Source organism: Martes martes, assembly GCF_963455335.1.
Source record: "Martes martes genome assembly, chromosome: 4".
In the NCBI taxonomy this organism is placed as follows: Eukaryota; Metazoa; Chordata; class Mammalia; order Carnivora; family Mustelidae; genus Martes; species Martes martes.
The window spans coordinates 182,909,954-182,930,060 of record NC_137891.1 but is presented as its reverse complement, the minus strand read 5'-3'; the positions used below and the strand labels follow the sequence as shown (position 1 = coordinate 182,930,060).

General features: G+C 52.8%; 2 protein-coding genes across 2 annotated transcripts; both read right to left on the bottom strand.

Annotated features, from left to right (window-relative positions):
* Positions 1–4,486: 4,486 nt before the first annotated feature.
* Positions 4,487–6,173, bottom strand: NPPA (natriuretic peptide A). Its single transcript, XM_080801817.1, has 3 exons — positions 5,974–6,173; positions 5,546–5,872; positions 4,487–4,798 (listed from the first exon to the last, which is right to left on the bottom strand). Exons 1-3 carry the CDS (start codon positions 6,091–6,093, stop codon positions 4,787–4,789), a joined length of 459 nt encoding a protein of 152 aa, XP_080657943.1. The 5' UTR covers positions 6,094–6,173; the 3' UTR covers positions 4,487–4,786.
* An 8,160-nt stretch (positions 6,174–14,333) lies between these two features.
* On the bottom strand, positions 14,334–16,066 carry NPPB (natriuretic peptide B). Its single transcript, XM_080801337.1, has 3 exons — positions 15,844–16,066; positions 15,351–15,606; positions 14,334–14,783 (listed from the first exon to the last, which is right to left on the bottom strand). The coding sequence occupies exons 1-3, from the start codon at positions 15,967–15,969 to the stop codon at positions 14,767–14,769; spliced, it is 399 nt and encodes a 132-aa protein (XP_080657463.1). The 5' UTR covers positions 15,970–16,066; the 3' UTR covers positions 14,334–14,766.
* Positions 16,067–20,107: the final 4,041 nt, after the last annotated feature.

The following is a 20,107-nucleotide window of genomic DNA, read 5'->3' as shown; positions in this document are numbered from 1 at the left end:
TCCTGCTCCCTGCTCTCTTGCCGTCCAGCCTGGGCCCCGGCTCCAGGCCCCTCCACCCCACGCGTGCCAGGACCAGAGGGGGCATCAGGCCTCAGCCACGGGGGAGTGATGCCCAGAGCAGTTTTCCTGCCCCCTCCTGCTGCTTTCCTAGGGAACCCAGGTGTTGCCTTAAACTGTTAACGGGAGGGGCTTTGGCCAAGGCAAGTGCTGGGGCGAAGGCCAGTTGCAAAATTAAGGGAATTACCAAATTTAGAGACTGAGCCACTGAGATAACGCATGTGTCGGGGGGGCCTTCCTGCGTCGGGACTCTCGGCAGGTGCCCGGTTCATTTGAAGGGAAACACGGCTTCCTGGGGGAGCTGCTGTTCTGGGCTTGCCTCCTCGGAAGCGCCGCCCTCCAGAAGCACAGGTCCCGTGGACCGGCCCTGAAGAAGTCTTGACGGGGCGGTCCGACTTCCAGCCGTCCCAGTTTTTAGCATTGACCGTGGTCCGTCCCTAGTCCCTCCCATCTGCACCGACTTACTGACTTCCCATGAGTTCTTCCACGTGTCTTCCTGGTGAGGCAGCCACAGCCCAGGTGTCTCCATCCCGCGCCGCCCCCCCCCCCAGCTTCGTCCCATTAGATAAAAAGGCACCCTGTGATATTGCTTGACCCGACTCTGGGGAATGATACCGTTACATCATCTGAGACGGACAAAAGCCAGTCCTGGGCCAGTGAGCACTACAGGAACAGGATAGGCCTAGAAGCCAGGTTAGGACGGAGCAGTTGGCTTATTCCAGGAGAAGGGCGTGTGCCCGTCACACACCTGTCTTACCCGCCTGCCGCTAGCCAGCCCCAGCCCACTCAGGGCCCGGCCATGGAAACTGTGCTGCCAGGGGACGGGGGGACGGGGGGACGGGGGTGGGAGGGACCCCTGCCAGCACGTGGCCCGAGCATGAACCCCGGAAAGGGAACCTCTCTGTCTCTCCAGGCTGGGGGGCCCTTTCTGGGGGCCCCCAGAGTGAACGCTTTGTTTCGGCTATTTTGCACTTAACTTTCCTCTCAACCTCTGTGCCCTCCCCTGACTTGCGTCCACACCCTAGGCCTGGGGTCATGCAGCCCGGTGGCAGATGTGCTTTGGGACTCGAGATGGCATTTATTTGCATTTAAGTTTGCGTTGGTTTTGTTTGTTTGTTTGTTTGTCAGCTATGGCAGTCCCCCAAGAACACGGGCGCCTGCCCTGGACAACGCTGTCCTCTCGCCCTCTGCCTCGGGCCAGCCTCCGTTGCCAAGACTGCCGTGCAGTCTGGGAGCGGGCGCCCGGCTCGCTGCGGCCGGCCCGGGTCTTGTGGCCCAGCACGCTCTGCTCCCCTCAGTGGGGCGGCTGGTTCAGGATCTTTCCCACCTGGCTGCGCCCTCCCCCCCAGTCCATCCTTCCCATTTTCTTATCTCTTTGACCAAAAATACTTTGACTTCTAAATGTTTCAGCTTCCTTGGATGCATTCGACCTGTGAAATGTGGGTGGGGGCCCCCAGTAAGTCGTTGGGGAAATCACAAGGACCAAAAAGGCAAGCACTTCTGAATGTGATCGTGTTCAGCCCGCTGCCAGTCATTTTAAGGCAGCACCCAGAGCGTGGCCGTGTTACTTGTTCCTTTTATCAAAAAGGAAACCCAAGTCAGTAAAGTCAGGACCGCCTGTCACAGAACCCAAATCCCCTCTTCCTGTCCCTCAGTGAAACTGGCAGGACTAAGGTCCTGCGGGGGGGAATGTCTGGCCTCCAGGGCTCTGGGGTCACCAGCTGCCTGCCTCGAGGCCGCCCTGGGTGAATGTTGTTGGAATTTACCGCCCCTGCACTTCCAGTCCCCAGACACTTCATTCCCATTAGACTAGCCCAGAGGTAACTGGCAGAACGCACACACCTCCCTCCGCATGAGCTGACTGCACAGCCACGAGGTCCCAAACTCAGGCCCGTCTGGAAAGGCACGTTGCTTCTTGTCGTCCGTGGGTGTCTGCCCTTACCGGATTAGCCCAAAGAGAACCACTGCCCCACTTGTAACAAATAACTGGAAGCCTCACTCCTTTGATAGTTAGAAACCCACGTTGTCCACGTCTCACCTATTACCTGCCCCGTCGCCCCCTGGCGGTGGGATACGTCCACACGCTCAGCCGCCGGGGGCTCCCGCCGGCGAGCCGGTGTTCTGTGTGCTGTGCCTGCCCGTCTCCCGCTAGGTGTTCCACGTTCCCCAGCTGAGGAGCCTGGGAGATAGGGAGCCAGAGTCCCTCCCGACCCTGGGACCTTGGCGCTCCGGAAGGATTTGCTCATGACCTTGTTTAACAGACGGTTCCTGGCTGGGATGGATGTGTGCCTGCTTGCTTGACATTTCTGATGCAAAATTGTGTACTGACACAGCCGTCGGAAAGAAAGCAAGCCCCTGGAAAGGCCAGAAGCTCCGTCCGGGGCCCCGTAGCGCCGATGTGCAGTATTACCCCACAGCTCCCAACCGTGGCAGGCTTCCTTCTTTCTGTTCGCACTGTTGGCCTAGACAGTAATACTAGCTAATTCTGTTGTGTACATACATTGTAATTTTTTTTAATTTGTAAAATTCTATTTTTATTTGAACTTTTGGAACTTGGAAGTTCTCATTGTAACCGTAACATGTCAGAATAAAGTGTCTTCATCTGTCTCCTTTAACCTCTTGTCTCCATGGGGCTGGTTGTAGAGTGGTATGTGATTTTCATTTTACGCTTTCCACAATGTAAACATCACAAAGCCGGAGAGTAGATTGACAGGCTCAGAGGTCTCCTTCTAAAGCCTTGCCAGCAAGACTTCATTCCCGGGGGTCCACCTGCTACCAACTTAGTCCTTACCAAAAATCACGAAGTTCCCAGTCTTCTCTCCCTTCAAATCAATGCCACGTGATCTCGTTTGCAGATGCTTTCCTCCCATAAAAACCTACCCATTCCCTCAGCTGCTGCTGTCCATAGCAGGAGACGGAGGAGCTGTGTGTGTTCTGACAGTGCTGTGTTTAGGAGTCTGCCCCACTCACAGGTTCCCTGATACCCAACCAGAAGAAGTACAATCAGTGCCAAGGCTGTAGACGTTTGGGGCTGCCTTCTGTGCTGCCATCTGTCTCTGCTCTCTATTTTGCCAGAAATCGGGTTTTCTTGGTCTTCAGTTGATCTGCCTCAAGTTGCCATTCCACCAGCACTAGAAATGGTCTCCGTCAGTGCTGTCCCCTCCACCTGTCCCCGGGTTTCCTGAACTCCAGGGACACTATCTGTGCATTCGGCACTGTCCGTTCCATTTGGGGAGGACCGACCGTGTCACAGTGACCCCTTGGCAGTCTGCCCAGCTCCCCACACTTCCCTCCTAGCAGCTCCCACTCCCTGGACCTCAGGAGCCACATTTGGACACTTTTTCCTGTATGTTCCTATCCTTATCAATCCTCTGCTTTTTGGTCCCCCCCTCTTTCCGTGTCCAAAGTCCACATGAGGAAGAGATTTGTTGGAGGTGGTTAGATTAGAGATCTTACCCCCCACTCCACTCCCTGTCAACTCACTTCTGGTCTCCCCCTCCCCCTACAAAGAGTGAATGACTATTTACTCCCCCTTTTCCTGATTTCTATGCAAGGCCGACAGTCGGGCTGACATTACAAAGCACTGACTAGGCCACGTCCTGCAGTGGTGCTGAACAGGCATTGACCTTCAAGGAGTTTACAATCCAGGGACAGAGACATGACCACCTACCAAGGCAAATCGTGTCGTATAATAATTGTTATACACAAAATGCCGCCGGTGCCGAGCTCAGTTCGTACCAGGCGTATGGTATCGGGGACAGTTTCAGGGACGAAGCCGCATTGTCCATGAGCCTTGATTGTGTAGAATGTTCTCGGGAGAACGGATAAATGGCATTACAAGAGGAAGGGACAGGATAAGTAAGGGCCGGAAAAGTGCACATGTCGGTGACCAGAGTGGGAGGGCGTTGGAGGAATGTCATAGATTCTGACGTGGAGAGGGGATGTGTAGAGTAGAGCATGGTTTCCTGTTGTGGGTGAACTTGGTGCCTGGTATTCTCTGCTTCTCAGAAGCAGATACAAAGAAATGGCATCTTCTCTGGTTCCCTCCACCACCCACCCCACCCCTCACCCATCCAAGTACCTGGGACCAGAATTAGAAAAAGCTGGTGGCTACCTTTTAATTAAGTCTAAGTACCCAAAAGGCAGTTTGTCAACAAAGCAAACATCTCTTTCTTCACTTTGCTTAACAAAGGCACCACTCTGGGGGCTATGTTGCTGGTGGGGGAGGCTCTGTGTGTGTGCAGGCAGGGGGTCTATGGGAAATCTCTGTACTTTCTGCTTAATTTGGCTGTGAACCCAAAACTGCAACCCAAAATAAATCTATTATGTTTAAAAGGAAGGAGAAAGAAACAGCCTTCTTCTCTGCCACAAAAGGAAAACCGGGTTATTAGGCTGAGAAAAAGAAAGAAATCACGCCGACCAAGCCTTTGGCTTCTGTCCGTGGTGCTGAAGTTTATTCACTTTCAAACAGCTTTCAGTAACAGGTGAGTGTCTATCCTAAAATTAAGTGCATGAGATGGGAGAGGTGGGGAAGCCACAATTAAACCACTTTATCTACATTTAGCATAAAATGTGAGAAATGTTGACAAGAGGCTGCAGCTTGAATACGGTGCTCGTCATGGCTCGACTTGATGGCAATGAGATGTGACAAAGTTGAGTGAGAGACCCCAAGGGATGAGGGCCTCTCGAAATTTGCCCGGGGCCTGGCCCGCCTTTTCGTCCCTGGCCATTATCTTCGGTACTACAAAGAGAACAGAGACAAACTTGGCTTGGTGACGTGGTCCTATTAGAAAAGTCAACTTCACAGGAGTGTGCTCACCTCCCACCAGCTCCCATTCCAGCCTGACAACCCTGGAACTTTTATGAACTGGGGCACAAGCTGCTCATTAGATGTCATAAATCAACCCTGGTCATTTCCTTTCTTTTGTTTTTGGTTTCCATTTTTTTAAAAAATTTATTCATTTATTTATTGAGAGAGAGCAGGCATGCACGTGCTGGTGAGTGAGGGGAGGCGCAGAGGGAGAGAATCTCAAGCAGGCTCCCCACTGAGTGTGGAGCGCAACTCAGGGCTTGATCCCACAACCTGTGAGATCATGACCTGGAACTGAGAGTCGGATGCTAAACCAACTGAGCCACCCAGTTGCCCGGCCCTGGTCGTTATCATTTAAATTCTTTGGGATCTGACACTTCTGGGGAGAAACATGAGCTCCCAATCAACAGAATGGTGGGGACTTGGCCCCACGAACATTTTAAGTTCCCAATGCTTGTGGCAGTAACTTTTTTCCCCTTGGCATGTCCTTGGCAGCCTGTAGCTGAGGATGACGTCATTGGCCCAACTTGAGACAAACATTTCAAAGGAAGTAAACTTTACTCCGGTCTCTTTACTGCAGGAGGCATGCTCTGGTGGTGTTCTTTGACAAGGTCTGAGTCTCAGTGAAACCACAACTTCCTTCCTCCCCATCCCGTATCCATTCCCAGCTCCTCTTACCCGGAAGCTGTTGCAGCCCAGTCCACTCTGGGCTCCAATCCTGTCCATCCTGCCTCCGAAGCAGCTGGACCTCCGCAGGCTCCGAGGGGCAGCAAGCAGTGCCCTCAGCTTGCTTTTCAGGAGGGCAGATCTATCGGAGGAGTCCCAGGGGCTCCGCCCAAGGGCACCCCCATCTCTCTGGGCTGGGTTGACCTCCCCTGTCCAGGGAGGCACGTCAGGGAGGGGGCTGAGAGCTGCCCCAGCTTCCTCATTCTGCTCGTTTAGTACTTGTGGGGGCACGACCTCCTCTTCTAAAGGCATCTTGTCCTCCAAGTGGTCCAGCAAATTCTTTACAAAAGGAACACACAGGGAAAGGGAGAGGTCTCACTGACCGGCACAGTGTCACAAAGCCCCCTGGTCCCACACTGAGGCCCCTGTCCTGGCCCTACCTTGAAATCCATCAGGTCTGCGTTGGACACAGAGCCATACGCGGGGTTAGCTCCTATTTGCCCCAGGAGCTGAAATGCCAGGAAGAGGAGGAAGCTGGCGGTGACGATGGGGGAGCCCATGCTGGCGTCGCTCAAGGAGTGGCCTGGTGCTGGCTTGCTTCTCTGTCCTCTCCTTTCCCCTCTCAGCCTCCGTCTGCCTCTGTCTCCCAGCTGCCCTGCACCTCCTCTTTTTATAGCCCCCCAGCTCTCCAAGAGCACGAGAGGGATGGAACCCTCCCCATTCTGTCACTTACAGCGATAAAGCAGCTGAATGAGGAGCAGCAGAGGATAGCCTTTTAAAGCTATCGGCCGGCAGAGCCTGTCACTCCCCTCCGCCTTGAGCAGCTCCAACAGCCCCGGACCCTCGGCTGCAAGAGCCACATTCTTGTCGATTTGCCTCAAGAGGTTCCCACTTCAAAGGTGTGAGAAGAGCAAAAAAGAGTCCTTGGTTATCTTACAGCGATGCCTGGGGCTTCTTTCTCCTCAGCAATGGGACCCAGGCGGGGAGACTGAGGGTGACAGTTGGCCGGCACCCAGCTCCCCCAGTTGGTTTTCGACTCAGCTGTCAGGGCATCCAAATAAGGGCGGGTGGGGAGGAAGTGGCAGGCGGCCTGCAGCTCGGGACAAATTAGTCCAGATGCTCAAGCTGGCCTCACACCTGACTCATCAGCCGTGAGGGCAGCCCTCTCCCTCCAACTGGGCCGCCCTCCCTCCTGGCAGTCACTCTCAGCGGTCAGGTGAAGAGGGAGTTATTTTTTAGAGCATTAAGTCAGCCGGGAACCAAATGGGATCAGTGTCCCAAGGGTTCCGCTCCCGGACGTAAACACCAAGAGAAGTTTTGGGAAACACAACCATCCTTCTGCCAAGCGTCTCCTCCTTCCCCTCCACCGTGTAGAGGGAGGTGGGCACTTAGAGACGCCAACATTTTCATTCCGTCACCTTGCTGCTTGTAGAAACTCAGACTATGAATTTGAAGCTTCTAATCCCCCCAACCCTCCCGGGAAAAGTCCTTTGGCGAGTTGGCCGACGGAGTGAGGGGGACGTGAGGGTGGCACACGGTTTCCCTTAACACCTTCCACGTAACTCCCGCGAGGCCAGGTGACTGATGAGCCACCAAGGCCTCCATTTTCCCGGCTGCTGGGGAGAAATCACAGGGAGCATGACTGTCCACACTTAACGCGTGGCCCCCACTCCCTAAGCTCAGCACTCCGTGTTAGCCTGTTATATGATGCACATGTACTGGGGGGCAACCGGTGAGGTCGAGAGACCTCACTGCAGCCCCACGCAAAAACCAAGTTACACACATCGTCACCGCCTTCTTGCCCCCATTTGTAAAAACCTGCTCTACCCACCCCTCCAGGTTGTCAGGTGAGTGACTAATGTGTGAACGTGTTGTGGCACGCGGCCTAGCTGCGGGATGGCACTCATGGTTGCCTTCATTGACCAACTGTAAGGGGCCAGACACTCTACTGAAAGCTTTGTGCGCATGACCTAATTGTCATGGCTGCCCCACGAGGCAGGTGGTGTTGCTCCCATCCGCAGAGGTTCCGTCACTTGCCCAACCAAGGTCATTGGGCTCCTAAGCCACACAGTCAGGACTTGAACCCCAGGTCTGACGCCGATGCCCATATTCCTAACCATCCTACAGATGCAGCTGCTGTCACTTAGCATGATGGTCCCTTACCAGCCCTCTCAGGGCAGTTGCTGATTGAATACCCCCCTGCTCCCGCTCTCCCAGGTGGCCTCGGAACAGCTCCTTCCCCTTCCCACTCCCTTGGCAAGTATGTGTGTGTGTGTGTGTGTGTGTGTGTGTGTGTGTGTGTGTGTTTCTGTGTGTCTGTGTGTGTAAACTACCTCAAGGAAGGGGTCCTCCAGGCCCCACGACCTGTTGGCACACCTGACATGTTTTAATGTACTCCATGGGACTCAGGAAATGCGTGCGGGATGCTCAGGTCTGCCCTGAGCCGACCCCTCCCCGGCTGCACGCACTCCCTGGCTGATCAGGGGGAGAGACTGCTCTGTCTGAGGACAAGAAATCGGGGCAGTATGTGGCCGGAAGTCACAAGAGGTGTCCGGGGTGGTTTTAGTCTAAGACCGAAGGAGAAAGGAGCCCTCTCCAGTAACCTTACCTGGGTCAGCTGAACCCAACCTAAAATCCCAAGTGGGCGCAACCCTGAATACAAACTCTGGGGGCAAAACCCCTCGTATCCTGATGAGCCCCTGGAATGTGCTCACAGCTTAATCGCTCCGTTGGCGGGGTTATTATTAGCAAAGAGGATTCAGTGAGCAGCCACACTGGGGGAACCGATGCTCCTTGCTGTGTGCGTCACGCGGCCTGTCTCCTGGAGATGCCCTTTCAGACAGGCAGCGGCTACCGGAAGGGCGTCGTGGCAGGTGGCTCGGCCCCAGAGGGCTGGTGCCGCTCCTCTGTCCTGAGCCACTTCTGAAGTCTGTCAGTGGCCCAAGGACCAGTGGAAATGCTGCACTAGGGTCCAGGAAGAGAATTGCAGAATTTTCCCAGCTCCTTTTATGAAAGTCACTGTCCCTCTTCCAGACCGAAACCGGAGCAGAGCATTAGTGTCTGAGTCTCTTCTACAAGCCAGAAGTTTTTGTTCAGTTTCGTTTGGGTTTTGTTTTGGGGGGATTTTGTTGTTGTTGTTGTTGTTGTTGTTTGTTTGTGGAAGAGGAGTGACCAGAGAAAGAAGATTCAGTTTTGCTGCCCAGAGGACTTCTCATAGAACCAACACTCCCTCCTACCCTGACGAGACTTAGTGGGAACACAGGTCTCAGGTACACTTATTACCTCGATCCCAGCAAAGCCTTTGATTTGTGACTGAAACAGAAAATGGCTTGATGTAAATTTCCCTTCTTTCCCATGCCCCTGCTCAACCTGGGGGGAGGCGGGAGGGGGTGTGTGTGCGGAGGAGTCGATCTTTAACGCAGTGTTTAGAAGCGAGCCCGGAGGAGTGAAACAGAAGAAAAGCAAAAGGCACAGAAAATCAGATCCACCCCCCACCCCCATCTCCCCCACGAACCAAAAAATCAAAAGCCTTTATTTCCTGATCATGGGAAAGAAGTTGTCTTAGTCATATGTCGGAAGGAGCGTCGCAGATGGGTGGGAGAACCCAGAACTGCGGCTTCTCTGGTTTCCATCTCAGCGTTTTTGTTTTAGGATCCTCCGTGGGGATGCTGCGGGCAGCTTTGGGAGCCCCGAGGTCCCAGCAATGCAACACAAGTCCAAAATCGGTATAAGAAACCCATGGTGTCCATGGTATGATTCTGTCGGACACAAATGGTCTAACACAGAAGCCCTAATTGGGAGAAATTGGTAAGGCCCTGATGCACATTTGGGGATGGTAGTTTCTGATTTTGAAAATGATGTTCTGTTTCTTTGGTTCAACTTGGAGGTCCCTGGCCCTGGAAGTTGGCAACAGGTTCCCTAGAAAGCAAGGCCCAAGACAAAAGTCCAGTTGCTAAAGCTTTATGGGCGTGGGGGCAGTTCCTTTCAAGGGAAGCAGGAGCGAGGGGAAAAGAGAAACGAGACAGTGTGTACTATTTAACTACGGCTGTGTAACAAATGACCCCAAACCTTAGCAACTTGAAACAATGCACATCCTGTACCAAACAGTTTCCGTGGGTCAGGGGTCTGGCCTCCCCAGCTGGGGTCCCTTGCTTCAGGGCTGCTGGAGGCTCCAGTTCAGACATTGGCTGGGGCTGCCGTCGGCTCAGGGCTTGGCTGGAGGATCTGTTTTCAAGTTCACTCCTGTGTCAGCTGAGAGACCGCAGCTCCTTGACGGCTGTTGGCTGGAGGTCAGTTCCTCGCCACGTGGGCCTCTCCGGAGAAATGCAGCTGACTTCCTCGGGTCCAGAGAGAGATTATGCAAGCTCTTCACAACCTCCTTGTCCTGGAAGTGGCATCCCAAGGGCACAGGCACCAGGAGATGGGGAGCCTCAGAGTTCTGGAGGCCAGAAGTCTGGAATGAAGGTGTCAGCGAGGCCATGTTCCCTCTGAGCCCTGTAGGGCGGAAATGTCCTTGCCTCGTCTGGCTTCTGGCACCTGCCGGCGCTCATTGGCACTCCTTGCCTTGTAGACGCAGCACCCCAATCTCAGCCTCTCTCGTCACATGGCCTTCCTCCCTCACTGTGTTTCTCTCTCCTCTTCCTATAGGGACACCAGTCATATTAAATTAGGAGCTGCCCCCACGCCAATCAGACCTCATCTTAACTCATTCCTTCTACAGTGAGACCGTTTCCCAAAAGGGTCACATTCTGAGGTTCTGGGGGTTTAGGACTTCAACATATCTTTTGGTTAGACGGAACACAATCCATAACAGACACTTTGTCTGTAGGGTCCTTGCTAACTCCCGTCTCTCACTGGTCAAGTGCCAAGCCCACCCTCACCCCAGTCCAGCCCCAAGGCCATGAACTCCCCTTCCCTCTGGGCTGCATTACCCAGCTCCCTTAGGTAGTGGCTGGGGAAACCTGAGATGCCATCCACTCGTGAACTGCCTTGGCAACCTCTCCTTGCCAGTGAATCCTGCCTGTGGTGGGACGGGGATGAGTGGTACTTGGAGGCAGAGAGGGGGGTCAGACGGCAGCTTTGAGAACCAGGTCAGCCATTGTTAATGCAGCCAATGCAGCCATTGCTGCATTTTCTGGGAAGCCAGAGATACAGGCCAAGCATGAGGCAGTGCACTTGTCCGCAGCAGGACTCCACGGTTGTGCTAGTCCAGCACCAAGCCAGAGCTGACACACCCTGGTTAGAAAAAAATTTCTGGGGGCACCTGGGTGGCTCAGTGGATTAAAGCCTCTGTCTTCGGCTCAGGTCATGATCCCAAGGTCCTGGGATCAAGCCCCGCATCGGGCTCTCTGCTCGGTGGGGAGCCTGCTTCCTCCTCTCTCTCTGGCTGCCTCTCTGCCTAATTGTGATCTCTGTCAAATGAATAAATAAAATCTTAAAAAAAAAAAAAAAAGAAAGCTGATGAACAGATGTCAGCGTGAGTGGTGAGGGCATAAACCAGGAACGGAAGTGAAGGATTGCGTGTAGGAGACGCCAGGAACGAGGTGGGGTGGACACGGTACCCGCCTGTGGTGGTTCAGCCAGAGAACGGAGTCCAGGCAGATTTCTGGGGCTCTAATCATTGAGGCGGAGTCCCAGGAGAAGCTTTAACCATCTGGGAGTGTCTTAGTTTAGGTTCTCCTGAACCTGAGAGAAGGATCCAAGCATAAGGAGTTTACTTCGGACACAATCCCAGGAAACATCAGCAGAATGAGGACGTGACCGGGAAAAGAAGGAAGTCAGTGACCACCACGGCCAAGCGGAGCTCCGTCCCCTGTCCCTGCACTCTAAGAACACGTGTAAGATGCACGCCGCCTGTGAATCAACGGTGCTGGGGTCTTCGAGTGCTGCCCGCTGCCAGATGTTGGTTGAGTGCGGCTCCTGGTTGTTGTCAAGTCCCCAGCACTGCCTGCCTGCCCTGACGGGAGCCAAGAGGGCTTGGGCTGCCAGAGAAAATCACTGGGCAGAAAAGCACAGTGCTGCTGGATAGAAGCAGACAGAGGACAGGAGACTATCCACGGGAGAGTGGGAGCCAGGGTCTCAGGGCAGGTCCGGAGTCTGGTTGTAGAAATGTTTCAGAACACCCAGGCAGGTGCACGGGGCTGGCTCCCGAGCCGATGGGAGAAATGGGTCACCTAGTGAAACAGAACTGGTTGTTGAAGCTCAGGGGAGTGCATGAAAAGTCCTCCCGAGGCCAAGACGGAAGGCTGAGAGCTGCCACATGAGCAAAGACAGGTGACCAAGTTTGATTCTGTTTCAATCTGGCCCTGCAGGAGAAATACATTCTTTTTTCCTGTCACAGATTCTCAGAAGGGTCAAAGCTACCACAAGAGGGATGGAGAAGGGCTCAGCATTGAGCCCTTGAGAGTCACAGGTGTACAGTCAGTGGCACGAAAGGAAGCATTCAGTCCCAGTGTTGTCCTGACTTTTGTAACCTCCACACTTGGCACCCAGCAAAGCTCGTCCACCCTCTACTGAAATTCTCCCCAGCTCCAAAGCCTTGGGTCAGGCCTCCGGAGCTCTATGATCACCAACGCTTGTTTCTGGGAAGATTATAGCGAGGAGCATTTATGGAGAGACATAATCTGGCAGCTTCGTTAGGCAACGTCGATAGTAGGGAAGTCAGGGAGCTTAAGGCCATGGCTACGGTTATGTTGGGGAAAGTTTGGAGGGGCCAGGGTCACAGGTTAGGGAGGGAGTCCTCCTTCCCAGACTTTTGCTTGGGGAAAAGGTACAAGACACAGATGTATCCCACATACAGACTCTACCCCCCTGAGCCCTACATAGGGACGAGCCAGACTCACCGGGAAGAATTCTGGAGTGCTGGCTGGATGTGGGGAGTGGGTGCTCTGGGAGATGTCTGCCTTCATCACCTGAGCAGAGGGGAGAGGTTGCCAACAGGCAATTGAACTGAGTGATGCCATTAGGAGGGCAATTCTCCCTCCCACCAGCAAGCCTGATTCACTGACTTGGGAGGGGACAGGTGGTGCTGTGGTTAGGGGCCTGGGTGCTAAGCCAGGCTGTGTAGCCTTGAACCCTGGCTTTGCCACTTGCTAACTGCATGATCTTGAGCAAGTTACAATACCGCCCTGTGCCTCAGTTTCCCTTCTGTTAAAATAGGGGATAATGAGAGTTCTTTGTAGATTTGTTGCAAGGACTACACAAGTTAACAGACCTGTACCAGGAGCCTAATGAGGCCCTTATGAAAGGTCACTACACTGAGTCCTCATTGCCTTCCCCGGGTCAGACACGCTAGGCAAAGATGGCTCACGATTTTATTAGAAAGGATCTCACTTCTAAGCCTCATTTAAGAAATCTTAATCGAGGGGGTGCCTGGGTGGCTCAGTAGTTAAGCCTCTGCCTTCGGCTCTGGTCATCGTCTCAGGGTCCTGGGATCAAGCCCCACATTGGGCTCTCTGCTCAGCAGGGAGACTGCTTCCCCTTCTCTCTCTGCCTGCCTCTCTGCCTACTTGTGATCTCTCTGTCAAATAAATAAATAAAATCTTTTTTAAAAAAGAGAGAGAGAATCTTAATTGATGTCAGTGGCTATCCATAACCTCCGGCCCACACTGAGTAGATGAGAACTACACAAAGCCCCGCCCACTTGCAGTTCTCCTCCCTCAAAGAAATACTGGCTGAGAACAGCAGGAAGGTTAGGAGAGTGAAGTTCAAGGCCAGGAGTGCGGTAGAGAGCACAGGGCCAAGAGTCACTCGGCTCTCCGCCCACGTCTCAGGGCTGGCATTCCCGGCCGCATCCTGCCAGCTAAGGGGCTTTGGTTTTCTGGGTCTTGGTTTTCTCATCCATCAAGTGGGGATAAGAATAGTCCTGTCCCTTCTGCAGAGCTGGGATCATAAAAGGCATTCTGGGCACAAGGGACTGACTGCATGAGCTGAGGTCTGGAGAGGCCTGAAAGCCGGAGAGTGTGGCCCCGGGATGTCTGGGACACAGGATGCATGGGGAAGGGGGGCCCATAGAGTACAGGGCAGGGACCCCCATAGGAATCCCTGCTGAATAAAACAACACAGTAGGACTCCGGAGGTTGTCTCCTTTTCTGCCCTAGCATGAGCGGTTCCTCTCTCTGAGGCAGAGAGGAAGTGAAGATGTTGACCCCCCAGAAGAGGGGCACCCTAAAATGGTGGGCCTGTTGTCAGGCACTTCTGAACTTCTGGGCTTGGGAAATGAAAATGCTATTAAACTCTGAGTTTTAAAGGTCTTGACAGGGAGACATTAGGAATTAAATGTTGGAAGCTGAGGTTTTGAGGCAGAAAGGGGGGCTCATCCCCATTTAGAGATGCATACAAGCCTCTCTCTCTCTCTCTCTCTCTCTCTCTTTCACACACACACACACACACACACACACACACACCGCCCCTAATCTTTGAGATTTTAGACCTCCTGGAAACAGCCATCACCAAGAGAGAACACCTCTGATGGCAGAATTCCAGGCAGAGGGAAAACCAGGAAGCAGACACTGACACACACCCTCGTTAGCACAAATGTATCAAGACCCATTTCCACTCCCAGGGAGCAACTACCAGCTTTGAAAAAGCAGTTTCTGCAAAGTGTCTTGAATGCGTGAGGTATTTATAGACATTTCAGAACATGAAAAACCCTTCAAGAGAAGAGAGGCTCCTCCAACCCTGCTTGACCAGCCCTGATGCCATGTCCCTACCCCACCGTTAAGACACTTTTGGAAACTTCACGAAAACAAAAGGTTTGGGTTTTTTGGTTTTTAGTTCTTGTGTTTTTTTTATTTTTTTTAAAGATTTAGTTTATTTATTTGACACAGAGAGAGAGAGAGATCACAAGTAGGCAGAGCATCAGGCAGAGAGAGAGAGAGGAGGAAGCAGGCTCCCTGCTAAGCAGAGAGCCCGACTCCGGGCTCGATCCCAGGACCCCAAGATCATGACCTGAGCCAAAGGCAGAGGCTTAACCCACTGAGCCACCCAGGCGCCCCTAGTTTTTGTTTTTTAAATGATTTATTACTCAATGCACTGGGACAAATCAGTTTCAAAAGAACCTATAATGTTGGCTTTATTTCACCATGGAAAATTTGTGCTCGGAGGTCAGAATCGTCTTATATAAAATGATTGAAATAAATAAATAAATAAATACAAATAAATACAAATTGCCTCAAAGGGCTCAGGGGGCCTTTGAAGAGTCAGATGCAGGTGTCTGCAGGCAGGGTTTCCTCTTAATACCTTCTCAGCACTGTGGGAAGAGAGAAAGGGTGATGATGGCATCAGGGGGAGACTGAGGCAGGATCTGATCTTCTCCGCCCCAGGGGCCATCCCTGCCACCATCCACCATCCCCAGCGGATCTGGATGTTTGAGGCTTTGGAATAATCCCTCTCTCTGGACCTCAGTCTCCTCAACTGTAAACTGGGAATCATCGTCGCCCTGGTGATCCTGACCTCTGCCTCTGCGGCTATAGACAGGTTAGGGGAAGCCAGGAGGAAAATGTTTAGGACTCTTTCTGCTCCAAGGAGAGGCTGCCAGGCAATGACAGGATTCCATCCTAAGGTGGTTCTGCCCCTTTTGGTAAGAAAGGCAGGAGGTGGCTAGAAGGGGGGTTGGGACTCATGGACAATGATGTCCACATTTAATATTTCCAGAAAGACACTCCATGGCCCTAAGGACTGTCTGTAGGAGAGAGTAGCGTCCAGGTGTCCTTTTCTCAGTGAGGTCCCTGGAGACAGCAAACCCCAAAGTGTCTCCAATGGTGAAACCCACAGGTATGGGGGAGGGTGACCCAAGGAGGCAGGGAGGGAGCTTTACCATTGCAGCCCAGGCCACTGAGGGAGCCGATCCGGTCCAGCCTCCGGCCAAAGCACCCTGACTTGCGCATCATCTTGGGGCTGCGTAGTCTTCTCAGGGCCTGGAGGACGTTGTCACTGGGCCCAAGGGCCCTGGCAGGTGGTTGCTCCTGGGTCTCCCAGGCTTCTGTGGGGCTGTGGTCCTGCTGGAGGGGTCCCAGGGCCATCTGCTCTGCCTGCAGCTCTGAAGCTGTGTCCCGCAGGTGGTCCAGCAGCTCCTGCAATGGGTGGGGATAGCCTGAGCCTCAGGGAACCGGCACCTGGGCAGACCCGCCCTCACCGGCACCCAAGTGAACCAACCGCCTTGGGTATGGAGTTCTGGCACCCATTCTCGTCACTTTCCGATTCCCTTAACGCTACTTCCCAGGGTAAACTGAGGACCTCTTGGAACAGTAGCTAAGGACCCCTGAACTCCCGCGACCCACCGTGGCCTTTAGGCAGGCTGCAGCGCTCACCTGCATTGCGGACAGCTGGGAGGCGGGGCCAGGCCCACCCAGCGGGTGGGAACGACCTCCTAGTAGCGACAGCTGCAAGGACAGGAAGAGCGGGAGGGCCCGGAGCAGCGCGGTCTGGGGGTCCATGTCGCTGGAGAGAAGTGGAGAAAGAGATTGTCGCCGCCGCTGCTGCGCTGCGTCCCAGGTCACGTCTCACCTCTTCGGGTCCCGCGGGCTCTCTCCTGGATCCTTCGGCAACGTCGGCCTTTTATCCCGCGCCTGGGGTTATCTCTGATTTATCGGCCGCATTCCGGCCCGCTGAGCTCAGGGCGGGGGAATGCGCCCCTCCGCGCCTGCGACCATATTCGCGGGGGTGGAGGCTGGGGAGAGCAGGCCTTGTATAGAAATGGGCCTGGCCGGGGGGCGGGAGCGCGCGGGAGAGACATCAACAGGTCGTTCGCCTCCTGCTTCCTCTTTTCCTGCAACACTCCTGGGGCCTTTCCTACCCATCCCCGACCATTCCTGGAGAGCGCAGAGACAACTCCGGCGTTCCGCGGCTCGAAAGTGCGGGGCGCACGGGGTGACTCAGAGCGAGAACAGCCCCAGCCAAGCCCCCAGCACCCCAGCGCGTCTTCCCTCCCCTCGCCCGCCTGTAACTAGGCGCACGCCCGGCTCTGTGCACTCCGCGGGGCTTCGGGCGCTCGGCCGCTGTCCGTGGTGCTGATCCCTCTGAGCAAACTTAGCGCCGGGAGGTCTTTCTCTCCTCAGCTCAGGTTTACCTAGAAAGACAAGCATGGAGTAGGGACTCCTGAGACACCCCCCCCCCACCCTCTCACAAACAGCCTGCACTAGGATGTGCATTCTCCAATGTCATCTGATTAAAAGCCTGAGCATGACAAGGAACTTCTGGAATGCTGACCCTGTTTCTATCCCTTAAACGGTAGAGCTTGATTTGGTTGGAATTTTGAGAGGCAAAGCCCAGAGATGAAGTCATCCCGGAATGCTGTCTATCAAATCTCCTCCAGGTGCCAACACCTCCTCTCCCCCACCAAGACAACATGGGACGGAAAAAGCAAAGATGACTGGAAGATTGTTATCTATTCGGTGGAACCCTAGCAGTGTGAGGAGTGCCCCTCCCCAGTGCCTCCTTCATCTGATCACCAATGACCTAATTCCCGTTAACAGATGGTCTGGACCTCCTGTCAGTGATTACAAATGAGGCATCAAAGAAAAATGGTCCTGGAAAGAGACACAGCAGATTAAATCCCCCTAAAGCATGCATGACTGATGTCACCACCCCTTCCAGATGCCTTGTGCTGACAAGCAGCAGGATGAGAGAATGGGATATGGGTGATGGAGAAAAGGCAGCAAAGGGCAGGAGCTGTGACCTTGAAACAAACCTTACTTTAGAAAAATAGCATCTGCCTGATATATGAGAAAAATATTACTGCTTTTCATTTTTCAAACAAGGAAACTGAGCTCAGAGGAATTAATCTGCTTTCTTAGTTGATAAGCGGTAAATCTTGAGTTGCAACCCAGGCAGTCTGACTCCAGACCTGACTCTCTTAATCATTGCCAGGGTGATTGCAAGGGGTTCCTACTAAAAGAAAAAACTGGATTAATCCACTGTCATCGCTGACGGTATAGAAAGCTGTGTGTGCGAGCACACACATGCACCACAGAAAAAATATACAAAGATTAAGTGTCAGTGAAAGAGACAAGAAAATCCAATCAGTTGCAGAGCTGAGCCAGAGGTTCAGAGGCTGCTGAGAATATAGAGAGTCCCTAATGCTGGATGGCAGAAGTGTTGGGAGCAAGACAGAGTCCATCAGTCAGCACCTATCAAGAAATGACTCTGCATGTAACCTGAGCCTCACTTTACTGTCCTGCAAACTGAACATATGCTCCCTCCTTTCAAGGACTACAGGGAGAAAATGATGTCTGTGAAGGCCCATGGCATTATGGAAAGAATTAGAAATTCAAAGAATTAGAAATATAATCACACTGAAGGAGATCGTGATCCCACTAGGGAGAGAGTCAGGCCAGGGAAAATAATTAAGTGCTAGATACTCTGACAGAGCCTCCACTTGTCCCAGCAGATGGGATTGTGGAAAAGATTTTAGGGAAGACACAGGACTGGATACATCCTCCAGGATCTTCTGTCCGGTGAAGAACAATATATTATCAATTAGTTCCCACACCAGATCATCCCCACAAACATTTATTGAGTGCCTACTGTATGTCATGCACTTTCCATTCCTATTAAGCAGAGCTAATCATATCATCATTGTCACAACACGACTGCATAAGGATCAAATGAGATGCTATACGTGGTAGGCTACATAATGTCCCCCCAAAGATGTCCATGCCCTAATCCACAGAACCTGAGAATATGTTGAGAACACTTGACATGGCAAAAGGGGCTTTGCACCTGTGGTTAAAGATCTGGAGGTGGAAAGCTTATCCTGGATGATGGGGGAGGGCTAATGTAATCACAAGGGTCCTTATAAGAGGGAAGCAGGAGGATCAGAGTCAGAGAAAATGGAAGGATGGAAACAGGTCAGAGATGAGAGAAGAGTCTACACTATTTCTGGCATCTTTGAAGGTGGAGGAAGAGCCCACGAGCCAAGGAGTGTAAGTGGCCTCCAGAAGCTAAAAAAAAGCAAAGAAACGGATTCTTCCCTAGAGCCTCCAGAAGGAACACAAGCCTGCCTGCCAACACCTTGAGTTTAGCCCATTGAGAAAGCATACTTCAGACTTCTGCTCTCCAGAACAATAAGGAAATCAGTTTATATTATTTTAAGGCACTAAGTTTGCAGGAATTTGTTTCAGTAGTAATACAAAATTAATACGGTGTGTGTAAAATGCTAAGCATAGAACCTGATACTTAATAAGCCCTCCGTGAAGGGGATTGTGGTGGCAGTATTCGTTCTTACCAGGGTCAAACCCTAGGTGCTAGGTGCCAGCTGCAGAGGAAGAAATAAGCCCCTTAACTCATTCAAAAACCTTTATCAAAGGTTTGGGATCACAACGGTCTAGAGTCCAGACTCTGGAATCAGACTGCCTGCATGCAACACCACCACAACCTTTTGCTACGTATGTGATCTTGGGCAAGTTACTTCACTTCTCTTCGTGTTTTCTCTTGTCTGCATCACAGGGTTGTCACGTGAAGGGAATGGGACCATGCAGATAAAACTCAGCCTTCACTAGGAGGTAGGAACACCATGAACAAGACAAACTTTGCTCTTGGGGAGCTGACAGGGCAGGGAGAAAGACACAGTCGCAGAACCACCACCGCCCCCTCCGCCGGATGATGTGGCGACCAATACCGGAGAGTTCTAGGCACTCTGTAAGCACAGGCAGGAATGCTCAGTTGAGGAGGAAGCTTCCTGGAGAAGGTAGTACTGAGCTAAGGTTTTGAAGGATAAGAATGAATTAGCCATGAGGAGGAAGATGGGGAGGGCATTCTGGGCAGAGGTGGCAGCTACCACCTCTAGTATCTTAGTCCGTCCGGGCAGCTCTAACAAAAGAGCACAGACTGTGTGGTTCATAAAGAACAGAAATGTGTTTCTCACAATTCTGGAGGCTAGGAAGTCCCGGATCAAGGTGCTGGCAGATTCAGTGTCTGTTGAGTCTCTTACTTGTTCACAAGCAGCTCTTTCCTCTGTAACCCCATACGGCAGAAGGGAAAAGGGAGTTCTCTGAGTTCTCTTTTATAGGGGCACCAATCCCATCGTGAGGGCTCCACACCCATGACCTAATCACCTCCCAATGGTCCTACCTCTTAATACCTTCACATTGGGGAAATAGGTGTCAACATATGAATTTGTGGGGGAAGGAACACAGACATTCGGTGTATAACATCTAGGCTCTTGGCAGAAGGAAGAAGCTGCAGAAGAGAGAAGGTCTGGGACAAGCGTGCTGAGCTACATCTTCCCTCGGACTCTGACCTCCAACCCTGGGCAGCCAGAGAGGGCAGCATGAGGACACTGACCACTAGGGGAAGGGGAAGGAGGAAGCAAGGAGCACTGCCCAGGGAGTCAACAGGTGGTACATCTCTGCCCACTGCCATCTCATGGTCTGGCTTTACGCAAGGCATTCCTCTGCTCTGGGACTCTGTTTCCCCTTGTGTAGAATGAAGGAATTAGACGAGGATTTCTCACGGGCACAGAAACCCTGCAAACGTCAGCTGCCCCTAGTTCATGGTTAGGTCTGCTCACCCCGTCCCAGCCCCCGCTCGTGTTTCAATCTTCTATGACGTGCCGACTTTCTCAAAAGCCAGAAA